We start from the raw sequence: 12,738 nt of genomic DNA, 5'->3' as shown, positions 1-12,738 counted from the left end.
GAGCCACTTGCAAGATCCAACAAACAAGAGACATTAATGTATTCCCATTGTTTGTTGGCGAGAAGACTTGCCATTAAGGCATGCAAGCCTCAAGGTACTAATAATGACTCTAGTCTTTATCTTAGATAAGGTGTTGAGGTCGATGGGTCAAGACTTGTTGAAAGGTGGGCCTTAAGGAATCCCACATCAGTCAACGCGAGTTCGTACAAATGATTGGTAGGAGCATAGATACAAGATGTTATGGTCAAACATCTTTTATGGCAAGGAAAGCAAGGCAATGTAGAGAGATGGATGGTTTATTCATGAGGCAAAAAGATGAATTGAAATGAAGGTAAAAATGTATGCGACTCAGAAAAGTATACATGTATGAAGTCATAATGGATAAGTCAATGAATCAATGGACTTTAACATGGATGACTGATGAGGCTTTGCAGGAGAAGTGTGGGTAACATATCATGACGCAAAAGGTTTCTCTGTAGCCACAAATGTCATGACATTTGTAATTAACTCCTTCAAGCTTTCAATAATGAATGTGATTTCGAAAGATCACATCTACATGGACTTGGATCATCGCGCACCTGTCAAAGCTTAGTACAAATCTTGCATGAAAATTGCGAGAGCTTTTTGAAGAACATAAAATTCAAGTATGAGTATGAATGCTTAGCAACCAATATAAAATGAAATAAATGCTTTACTTGTCGCTTTTGCGCGCTCGTTCCCAACTCCAACAAGACAAGTTAGCATAAAATGTTTCCCGCTGTTAAGAAATTTCCATTTGCAATTTTTTAATTATTTTGAATTTTTTTTTTTTTTTTAATTATTATTATTATTTTTTTTAATGGCTTTGATTTTTATTTTTATTTTTTGAAATTTTTTATTTTTTTTTAATTGGTTTTTTATTTTATTTTTTTAATTTTTTAATTTTTTTAATATATATTTTTTAAAGGTTTTGATTTTTTTGAATTTTTTTGATTTTTTTTTTTTAATTGGTTTTTTATTTATTTATTTTTTGAATTTTGAATTTTTTTAATATTTTTTTTTAATGGCATTTTTTTTTTAAATTGTTTTGGGTTGTTTATTCAAATAAAAATAAAATAAAATGAAATAAAAATGTTATGCATTTTTTTTTAATTGCTTTGATTTGATTTTTGATTTTTTTTTAATTGTTTCGATTTTTTTTTAAATTGAAATAATCATTTATTTATAAAATTCACTCTATCACATATAAATCAAAAACAAAGGAATGAAAATCTAAAATGATGAAACTAAATTAAACCAATATTATAAATAAACAAAAAAATTAAAAATAAAAACTAAATCTAAAGTAGAATAAAACTAAAAAGAAAACGATCTTTCATAGTCCACAGACACTCATTCAGGTACACAAAGGATGACAAACTGACCAATCCTTAGAATCTGAAGCGAAAGAATAGATGGCGCCCATGCGTAGGGTTGAGTCGAGCAGGATGGGTTTTGGCTTTTGACACTCAACCTGTTCTGCATTTGGTGTTTTCAATAAATTTCTAACCAGCTTCCAAAATGGATTCCCTTTTTCATCCCCCTGCGTGAAATCGAATGCTCCAGGACCGTCAGTTGTTCCAGCAGCAAAGCCAAAGCCCATTGCAACAGGGCATGTCCATCCTTAGTGGTGAATAGAAAATTCTCTGGCTTCAAATCACGGAGCACAACACCTTGAATGTGACAAAAAGCCACTATGCTCAAGATTTGTCTCACAATAGCTTTCACATCTTTTTCTGGATACTTGCCACCTCGTGACAAAATTCTGTCTAGTAACTCACCACCTTCACATAGTTCCATTATTATGTAGACATTGTTATCATCCTCGCAAGAATCATAGAATTTGACCAAGTTGTGATGCCCCGACAATGCTTTTAAAATTTTGACCTCTCTCCGCACATCTTCAATTGCTATAGCAGTTGTCATCTTGGCTTTGGAGATGATTTTGACCGCAACGGGCTGGCCCTTGAGATCGCCTTTGCTACCCTTGGCAAAGCAGGTGTGGCCGAAATGACCTCGGCCGACCTCATGCCCCAATTCAAACTTGGAAGCAAAATTCTTACTGTAACCGAAGCTTTTATCGAGCGGCCATTCATTGAAGAAATCAATTCGAGAAAAGTGATTTGATAATTATAAAAGTGGAACAAAACAAAAAAATATGTGCTTCAAATAGACTAGTTCTGGATTCCGCTGACACAGGGTTCCAATTTTTCTTGCATGCTACTCATGTCATTGGCAGAGAGCTAAATTGGCCCAAAGCCAAATACTCTTTGCTGCTCCAATAAGAGGAGCAGATACATTATACACGTATCAATAAAGACCAAAGCAGACTACAAAAACATCTATTTCAACAAACCAGCCATTTAAACCCCGGCGAAAGTTTGGTTGCCCAGCGCCAATGCAGCAGATTCAACATGTTGGAGAAGAAAATCATATATTTTCCTCTTAGTGTGGCCAAGGTCTTGGCCCGTTCTGGACTTGCAATTTTTTCTTGTCACTGTCAGGGAGGTCATTTTGAGACGCAGTCTCTTCTAGCCAATCATTTACTCTTTTCAATTGTGACAACATGGCTGCTATTTGACTGTTATCTGGTTGTACACCCAATTTAGTTCCTCCACTGTGCACACCACTTCCATTTCCATCTAGATCTTGGAAGCAGTTATCTAAGGCACCTTCCATAAAATTAATGAACCAGTTTTGTGCTTTCCACGTCAACTCTTTTGCCAAATCTGCAGTTTCATCCAAACCTTTCCCTTTCACCCATTCCATAATAGGAGGAAAATGAATAGTCACAAGAAATACACCCCCTGCATAGGGACTGTCAGAAGGTCCCATGATGGTTGCCTGCCAATGAAACATATCATCTACTACTGGACCTACACTGCATGAAGTAGGAGGATCCTTCTGGAGATCCTTCAACTCCTTGAGGATCTGCTTGGATGCCATTGCGCCAACAATAATGCGAAAACACTGTTAACAGAGATCCTCAGGCGAACAGATCGGAGAAGCAAATCAGTCCCTACCTTCCTTTCTTACACGCAGTGGACCAGAAGACACTTATTTCTCGATTCTTCCTTCACAATACCATAATCCACCAAAAACTCCAAAACAAACCCCAACACAAACCATTCCTGAGATACTACAACTTAACGTTAACCAGAAAATAAAGCATCCGAGCTCTCGAATTCACCGTGTCCTTCCATTAGGGGTTCCAACCCATAATGATTATTCGAATCATATCTAATGCCAAGATTTATGCAAGAAACGCCATGAGAGTTTAAATTCCCCACCCTGCGGATTGGGAAATCAAGATCCTGTGAGAGAGATCACAGGAAATCCCATCAAGCTAGGATAGCAACGAATTAAAACAAAGAGGCCGATTTTAGGAGGATTTTTCTCTAACCGAGCTTAGCAGATGCGTAAAAATTGGGGGCAGTTGAAACCGCCACAAAGGATTTACATCGATGGTTGTTCTGGAGCTGGAACTTTCAAAATCAGATTCTTTCGTTAACGTGGTTGAAGCATGTGCTCCTGATGGGAGCTCCCCATCTTTCCTCATACTCTCTAATTCTGCTTTTAGAGAACGACCCTCTCCATCCAAAACAAGTGATGTATCAGTCCCTGGCTCTTCTCCAGCAATAGAAGTTACCGAAATCTGATTATGTCCAACTTCCACTGAAGACCAGCTGCGCAAACTGCATTTAGAGCTGTACATTGCCCATGGCACATTTCTGTAGGTAAGGCGGTGGCGCTTTTTATCTCTATGCTTATATTCCAGCTGGAATTAGCGCACCGATCCATCAGAAAATTGAAGGAGGGAGAAATCTCTCCGGTAGAGTGTGCACCTGAGAAAGCTTTGGAGAATAGTAGTGTGCCATTGAATGGTGTTGTAACTGCTCTGCAAACTATCTTCTTCAAGGGCTTTTCCCACTGTTGAGGAGATTCATCCCAAGCAAGGAACAATATGAAGCCATTCGGCATTGCGCTTCTGAAAATCCTTGGGTGTGTAATAAAGCCTCTACGTGGCGCCCGAATGCTTCCTGTGATGATCCAACTGACCTCTCACCAGATATCAGTCGTCTATGGATAATGGACAAACCAAATATACCTCGCCCTCCCACAGGATGGAAGCGGTTGCTCTCCCTCAGAGGAGATAGCACCTGCAGGTTTGCAGATGTGTACTATGTTGCTCCATCCGGAAAGAAATTCTTGGAAGACGATCCTCAGTACGCCAAGGAAGGGGTCAACATTTCACAGTTTTTTTTAATGTTTTTATTTTTTTTTTTTAAATTAAAATCTCTAAAAAGAAATTTAATTTGATTTATTATTAAGAAAAATGATTTTTTTTTAATTTGATTTATTTCCTAATGTTTTTTCTAATTAAAAAAAAATAACATTGATTTATTTGTTTTTTTTTTTAAATTAGTAAACCAAAATTTTTTAATTTTTTTTAATTTTTATTTTTTTTATTTAAACTAAAAATAAAATAAAATAAATCCTATTCCTAGTTATTACCAATATAAATTTAAATAAAAAAAAAAAAAAAAGGAATTTATTCCTAAGAATTTTTATGTTAAAATCAATTTTTTTTTCTTAAATTGATTTTTTTTTTTTTGAAATTAAAAATGAAAACTAAATTTTTTCTAAATTTATTAAAAAAAAAAATTAAATTTATTTCTAAATAATTTTATTCTGTTCTATTTTTTTTTCATTAAAATCAATTCTTTTTTAAATAAAAGAAATTGAATTTTTTTTTTTAAATCAAAATCTTTTTTTTTTTTTTTAATACTTATCCATCTATTTTCCATCCATTTGCCCATCTATAGCACCTGAGAAACTTACTTATCCATCTATTTTCCATCCATTTTCCCTTCATTTATCCCATTTTGATGTATATTTGATATCCATTCAGGTATTTAATTTTAATTTTTCAATTTCTAAAGTTTTTATGAAAATTTGGTTTTTAGTGCAAAATTGGCAAATTCGGAAATTCCTGTAATAGCTCTATGGTTGATATAGTTGCAGGACGCTTGGGCACGAATGGAATGCATGGATGAACAACTTGGGAACTAGGACTAAGCTAGCAATGCTTAGTTCGAACAGAACAAGCTTTATTACGCCCATTTGGTGCTAGTCAACCATGACTAGTCTTTCAGGAATCCCATAGAAATAGGGCAGTTTTGAGATTTCATAGGAATTGTCATCTTTCTTGGGATAGGAGTAATGAATTCGACTTAGATAGGTGGATGAGAGTAGATTGGTTTGTTTGAGTGAATATAGACCAGTTTGTTCATGAGACTTCTTATTTAAAGCCAAAACTTTGATGGCTTATGTATTGATTTTGTGATATACTCTTATGCTGTGACATCTTTGGATTGAGGAGTTAATTTGAAGACTTGTGTTATTATTATTTTTCTGTTAAATGCTATGGATGTGTGACTGAATTTAAGCTTCTGATATCACCTCTCAAAGTGTGCAAGGCAAGGGTGGAGGGCCCCCATTCCAAGCTAAGTACACTTCCTTGTTAACTAGTTTCATTTTCTTGTAATCTGGTTGATTGTAGCACTAGTTTTTCAAAGCTTTATTTCAGTTTTCTTTATGGTTTATGCATAGTGATTGATTTCATTAGTTAATAGCTTATTCATCACTTTATTGAGTTGGAAAAACAGGTGTTCAAGTTGGGCATCCCTTCTGCTAAAATGATGAATCAAAACTAGTTTCTTTTGTTTGCATGCAAGTAGTTTTTCATTGAGATTTGGATATTGAGATGAATGAATTATGATGGAATACCTTATGTGTCTCTTAAGTTAAGAGCTTCTTTCATTAATAATTTATCCATCTTAATCTTTTGGTTTCAATCTCTGATTCATTAAGTGATAATTGAGGTGAAGGTGGACTTCTTGAGGTCAAGAACCCTTTCAATGTTTTTCTCTTTTTAAGCTGATTGAATTAGAGTTATAGAATGTATTACTTTTAGCTTTTGAATAACTTATCTTTCAAGGTTTGATTACATCTGATCTTCACATATAGTGAACTTACCTCAGAGCATAAACAACCCAGATTGATAAGAAATAATTGTGTTAATTTAGGTCCACAAATTAGCTCAACATTTTGGCGCCGTTGCCGGGGAGGGAAATATCGGCACAGTCAATAGAAAGATAAATTTCAAAACCACAAAAACATTAGTTACATTCCTTTTTAGTTATGTTTCTTTATGCCTAGATATAGAGATCCTCAAGGTAGATTTATCAAAAACCCCCCACAAGTAGAAATAGGATCATCACACACCCCAGTTACTGGTAATCCAATAATTGAGGAGTTGGCAGAAAAACAAAGAACTGGACAAAGATTAACCTTGATCGAAAGGCAAACTTTGTTAGCTTGGGAAGCAAAACAAAAACAATTCTCCACTTCCGGAAAACAAAAAGAAATTGTTAAAGGAAAACAACCTGTCTTTCCATCCATAAATCCTCCTATCTTCCAACAACTTGAAATTCCACTTGAAATTGAAACAAATCAATCAATGGCAGAAGAGGGACATGGATCCATTATTCTCACTCCTGAACAAAAAAGGGCTGAATATGAAAGACAACAAAGAGAATGGAGAAGAAAAAGAGAAGAAGAGGCAAAACAAGAAAATGATAGGAAGCTAGAAAACGATCAGAAAAGACAAGAAGATGGAAATGATCAAGAAACTACTTTTGGTTTTCCAATAGTAGACACAAGTGCAATATTAGGAGAAGAAGTAAAAATGAAAAATATTCCACCTTCTGTATTGCCAAACTTTTATGGAATGTCCACAGAAGATCCTGATGCATTTATGTTTGAATTTGATATTCTATGTAGAACATATGGATATACTGATGACGTTCATAAACTTCGTCTTTTCCCTGCAACATTAAAAGCAGCAGCTTTGAAATGGTTTATGGGTTTAGGAGAACAAACAATAGCCTCTTGGGATGATATGCAATCTGTCTTCCTTAAGAAATATCAAGCTTATTGTAGATCTAGAGATTCAAAGGAAGATGTTTTCAGAATGACACAACAAGAAGATGAAAGTTTAGAAGAATATTTGGAAAGATTTGCATATAATCTACAGAAATCTAAACAACACTCTCTAAATCAAGAAACCGTTCGCACGATCTTTCTGAAAGGTGTAAGGGATTAATACCTTGACATTTGGAATGTGATGGGTAAAGGAGACATTTCAAACCTAACATTCAATGAAATTGTTGAGTTATGTCAAAAATATTCTAGAGGAAGATCAAAAACTAGAAGAAGGGAAGTAAGTTCAAAAGCAGCAAAGTCAGCTGCAGGAGGGATAACAAGAGCTGAAATAGGAAGCTTATTGGAAAATTTCAAAACAGATCTTTTGAGTACATTAGGGACACAAGTAGATGTGCTAAAGGCAAATAAGAAGAAAGAAGAACAAGAACAAGCTCTAGCAATATTTTGTTCCAAATGTAAACATCCTTTGAGAGAATGTCCCTTAGATAGTATTCAGGTTTGTGGTCTTTGTACAGAAAATCATTCCACAGAGAATTGTGTGAAATTGAAAGAATTACAAATGAACTCAATGGAAGAAGTGCTAGGGATAGAAGGTTTCTATTATGTAGCACCACGGAGACCATGGCAACCTAGGATGCCTCAACCAAATCAGCAGCAATTCCCTCAACAAAATTATCCCTATCCACCTCACAATCCTTGGACCCCTCCAATGCCATGGCAAGCTTGGCCTCCACAACAATATTCGCAACAACCTACACAAGGTTGGAGAGGATATGGTTATGGAAACCAGCTACCTCAACAGTATCAACAACAATACCAGCAACAATACCAACAACCATTTGCATATCCACAATATCCACAATCCATACCCTTGCAACAACAACATTCTGCATATCCGCAATCCATCCCATTCCCACAGCAGAATCCACCATCGTTGTTGACCCAACCACAACAGTTACAGATACCCACAAATCAACCCAGAACAACTCAACTACCCGCCCAACCAATGGCCAATCCAAATAATAAGGTGGACAAATCTGCATACACTGTAGAGGAAGCAACATGTTTTCCTACATATTCGATTCTTCCTCTCAATGATGTACATCTAAGGTATGGAAAAGTGCTTAAAAAGGATTCTCCTCCAATCATAGAAGAACCAACTGAACAAGGAGAATCACCTGAAACATCACAAACTGAGGTACAAAATCAGAAAGGAAGAAATATTACAACACAAACACCACCTTATCCTGAAAGGTTAGTGGAACAACAAAACAAAACAATCCTTCCTGAATTTGATATCTTAGATGAGTTAAAAAATGCTTATGTAAAAATTATTTTGTTAAAGGCCATTAAAGAAATACCAATATATGCTAAAACAATAAATGAATTGTGCATTCGCAAATCAGAGAAAAAGAAAAAGGATCCTACTACAATCCAAGTCATTGGTAAATTAGCAAGCCTAATGTCTACACAAACTATAGTAGAGAAATATGTTGATCCTGGTATCCCAATGGTTACTATATCAATAAATAATTTCTCAGTACCAAATACATTAATAGACTTGGGAGCAGCTATAAACGTAATGACAATGGAGACAATGAAAACTTTGCATTTAAACAACATTAGATCAACTTCTACAATCTTGGAACTAGCAGATAGATCTAAAGTTGTTCCTGAAGAAATATTAGAAGATATCATAGTCTCTTTGGATTCATGGGAGTATCCTGTTGACTTCCTGATCTTGCAACCAAAGACAAACTTGGGAGGACATCCTCTAATCTTAGGTAGACCATGGTTAGCTACCGCTGATGCCTTCATAGGATGCAGATCTGGAAGCATGATTATTTCACATGGAGATGAAAGGAAACACATAACTATTTATTCACCTGCACAATCAACTTCTTTAGAATCAGTACTTGAAACTCAAGAAAAACAACAAACAAAATCAGTTTTAAGTATAAATCAATTCTTCGATTTTAGAGAAGAAGAAGGCAATGAAGACTTAATGGATCTTTTCATTTCAGAACTAAGTATTTCAGAGCATCTTAGGAAAGCTCAATATGAAGCTGCAAGTAACCTTTTGAATCAATGCTTTTAGGAAACTTGTACAATTCAAACTTTGCAGAAATCTTTTATAGACATCTTTCTTGTAAACACAATCTCCAAGCCAACAATCAAAACGATTGAGGTTCATCCTGGAAAACATTTAAACATTGGAAATGAATTGCAATCAGCACAAGAGCAAGAGGTAATTGCATTATTACAGAAATATTCAAAAGCTTTTGCCTGGGATTATATTGATATGCAAGGAATCCATCCTAGCACATGTATCCACCACATCTATACAGATGATCAACTTAAACCTCTAAGACAACCTCAAAGATGAATGAATCCCATGATGAAGGAAATAGTGAAAGAAGAACTGCAAAAATTGTTAAAAGTTGGATTCATCTATCCTATTTCAGATAGTCAATGGGTTTCTCCACTGGATATTGTACCAAAGAAAAATGGAAAGTGGAGGGTATGTGTGGACTATCGGGAATTAAACAAAGCTACACTAAAAGATCATTTTCCTCTACCATTCATTGATCAAGTGTTAGACTCATTAGCTGGGAAGAAATTTTTCTCCTTCTTAGATGGGTGTAGGGGATACAACCAGATAAGAATAGCAACAGAAGACCAAGACAAGACAACATTTACTTGCCCATGGGGAACCTATGCATATAATGTTTTGCCATTTGGTCTATGCAATGCACCTACAACTTTCCAACGAGCAGTACTTGCAATATTTGCTGATCTAATTCATGAATGTGTAGAGGTCTATATGGATGACTTCATAGTTTACGGAAACACATACAGTGATTGCTTAAACAACCTTGAGAAAGTTTTGAAACTATGCATTGAAACAAATTTGTCATTAAGCAATGAGAAATGCTATATGATGTTGACAGAAGGAATAGTTCTGGGACACCACATTTCTGCTTCAGGAATAAAGGTGGATCCAGCAAAAATCCAAGTCCTAGTAAACTTAATGCCTCCTACAACACAGAAAGAGGTAAGAAGTTTCTTAGGCTATGCAGGCTATTATAGACGATTCATTGAAAACTTTAGTAAAATAGCCCAACCTCTGTTCAAACTATTAGCAAAAGATATCGAATTTCAATGGACAAATGATTGTCAAAATGCATTTCAAATTCTGAAAGAGAAATTGTCAGTTGCCCCCATTCTTCGTGGGCCCAACTGGTCTTTACCATTTCATATATCAACTGATGCATCCGATACTACGATAGGTGCCTCTCTTGGACAGAAGGAGAACTTGTTCACTTATGCAATATACTTTATAAGCAAAAATCTAACACCTGCAGAAATGAACTACACAGTCACAGAGAAAGAAATGTTAGCCGTTATACATGCAGTAAATAAATTCCAGCACTATATAACAGGATATCAAGTTTTCATTCATACTAATCATTCAGAAATCAAATACTTGATGAATAAACCCATCACCAATGTGTAGGAATTTACAGGGTAAGTTCCTCAGAAAGAACACCAAAAGGACACCGCTCACAACTAGATCACAGATCAATACACCAGTATTTTTGACGTGGTTAAAACCCTCAAAGAGGGAAACAGTCCACGGCCTGTGCCAACGTGGCTACTACAGGCAATTTATTAATCAAAGAATGAAAATTTACATAAGCTTCTCTCATGCACGAATTACCCGAACAATGACCCTCCATGCACTTTAAATAGAACTCATGGACCAATCGGGTGTCAAGCCACGGATCAAGTGTCGGTAATACCGAGGAGAGAGTGAACCGTCGGATCACTACATATCGTGACCGTCGGATTGTAAGTTACAAAATGTACAACGGTAAAGAAACACACTTTACCTAACTCTATACTAGACCAAGTTGAACTTAACTATTTCCTATGTGTCGGAATATCCTAACACAATGGACGAATAACAAGATGGTTACTGTTGTTGCAAGAATTTAATATCACAATACAAGATTGGCCAGGCAAAGAAAATCAAATGGCTGACTTTCTGTCCCGCATACACACACCCCACAATCCAAATCCAGTTGTAGATAACTTTCCAGATGAACATCTATTTGCCATCATAGTCAAAACACCATGGTTTGCAGATATTGCAAACTATTTATCTTCTGGAAGGTTTCCAGCTCAATTCACTAAAAAGAAAAAATACAAAATTGTTAGAGCAAGCTCTAGATATACTTGGGTCAATGGTGATTTATTTTATACTGGTTCAGACTTGATAATTAGAAAATGTGTACGGGAAGACGAAATATTAGACATTTTAAGAGCATGTCACGATGAACCATGTGGTGGCCATTTTGCAGATAAACGAACAGCATATAAGGTGCTGCAACTGGGCTATTACTGGCCATCCATCTTCAGAGATTCTAAGAAATATGTCAAGCAATGTGACAGCTGCCAGAGAATAGGACGACCAATAACATTGGATGAAATGCCGCTGAAGCCACAGGTTCTCATAGAACCATTTGAGCAGTGGGCACTTGACTTTGTTGGACCTATCAATCCACCATCAAATGGGAAGAGGTACATCTTAGTATGTACAGACTATGTAACCAAATGGGTAGAAGCAAAAGCAGTAAACAGGGCAACAGAAGATACAGTGGTCACCTTTCTTTTTGAAGAAATATTTGTCAGATATGGAGTACCTAGATAAATTGTAACAAATCAGGGCACACAGTTTACATCAAATCTGGTACGAGATCTAACGGAGAAATACAAGATCAAACACAGGAAATCTACACCATATAATCCACAAGCAAATGGGCAGGTTGAATCAAAAAATAAAGTCCTAGAAAATATTATGACAAAAACAGTACAGATGAACAGAAAAGACTGGTCTGAAAAATTAAAATATGCACTATGGGCCTACAGGATCACATGGAAAACTACAACTGGTTTCAGTCCATACCAGTTAGTATATGGGAAGGAGGCCCTACTGCCTATAGAGTTTCAGATATATACATACAGACTAGCAGCTGAACTAGGACTCGACTTGACAGAAGCACAACAGCAGCGGATCATGGAACTAAATCAATGAGATGAGCATCGTCAGCAAGCCATGGAACATACTACATTGGTGCAACAACAAAGAATGAAGTGGCACGACAGATATATCAAAACAAATACATTTCACAAGGGAGACTGGGCATTGCTTTTCGACTCCAAATTCAAAGACTTCAAAGCAAAGTTCACAACACACTGGCTAGGCCCATATGAAATTGACGAAATCTTTGATAATGGAGCAGTCAGGATCAAGACAATCGACCAGGATTCCACCTCATTTATAGTGAATGGACATAGGCTCAAAGTTTACAATAGGCCTATCAGTAAAGAAGCATTTATGAAACAACTGATCGAAGATACAGAACTGGAACTCATGGCACAGGATCAGCCATCTTCCAGTCTAGTAGTTGAATAAAAAAAAAAATTAAAAAAACAAAAACATAAAAAATATATAAAAAAACCATAAAAAAAAAACAAATAAATTGTTTGCAAGTGAAAACCAGGCAACTGGAACTTTGCAAGCATGAATTCATAGGGGAAAACTAGGGCAACTTGGACTCTATGAATTCCTTCTACTTGTTCTATTGTTCTCAGATACATTTAATGCAGGTACACTCCACCAACCAATGACTTGAGGACAAGTCATAT

General features: G+C 35.8%; 1 protein-coding gene across 1 annotated transcript; it reads right to left on the bottom strand.

Annotated features, from left to right (window-relative positions):
• Nucleotides 1–2,463: 2,463 nt before the first annotated feature.
• Nucleotides 2,464–3,107, bottom strand: LOC149162842 (uncharacterized). Its single transcript, XM_089435292.1, has one exon. It carries the CDS (start codon nt 2,962–2,964, stop codon nt 2,464–2,466), a length of 501 nt encoding a protein of 166 aa, XP_089291418.1. The 5' UTR covers nt 2,965–3,107.
• Between the last annotated feature and the right edge of the window lie 9,631 nt (nt 3,108–12,738).

The sequence above is a fragment of the Pinus tabuliformis genome, chromosome 5_2 (genome assembly GCF_031772625.1).
Source record: "Pinus tabuliformis cultivar Carrire ecotype Pingquan chromosome 5_2, CPIR1, whole genome shotgun sequence".
NCBI lineage: Eukaryota > Viridiplantae > Streptophyta > Pinopsida > Pinales > Pinaceae > Pinus > Pinus tabuliformis.
Note: the sequence above shows the minus strand (reverse complement) of the source record. Positions and strands in the feature narration are given on the sequence as shown.

Coding starts and splice junctions, on each gene's coding strand:
- LOC149162842 (XM_089435292.1), bottom strand. CDS start 2,964: ATGGCATCCAAGCAGATCCTCAAGGAGTTGAAGGATCTCCAGAAGGAT.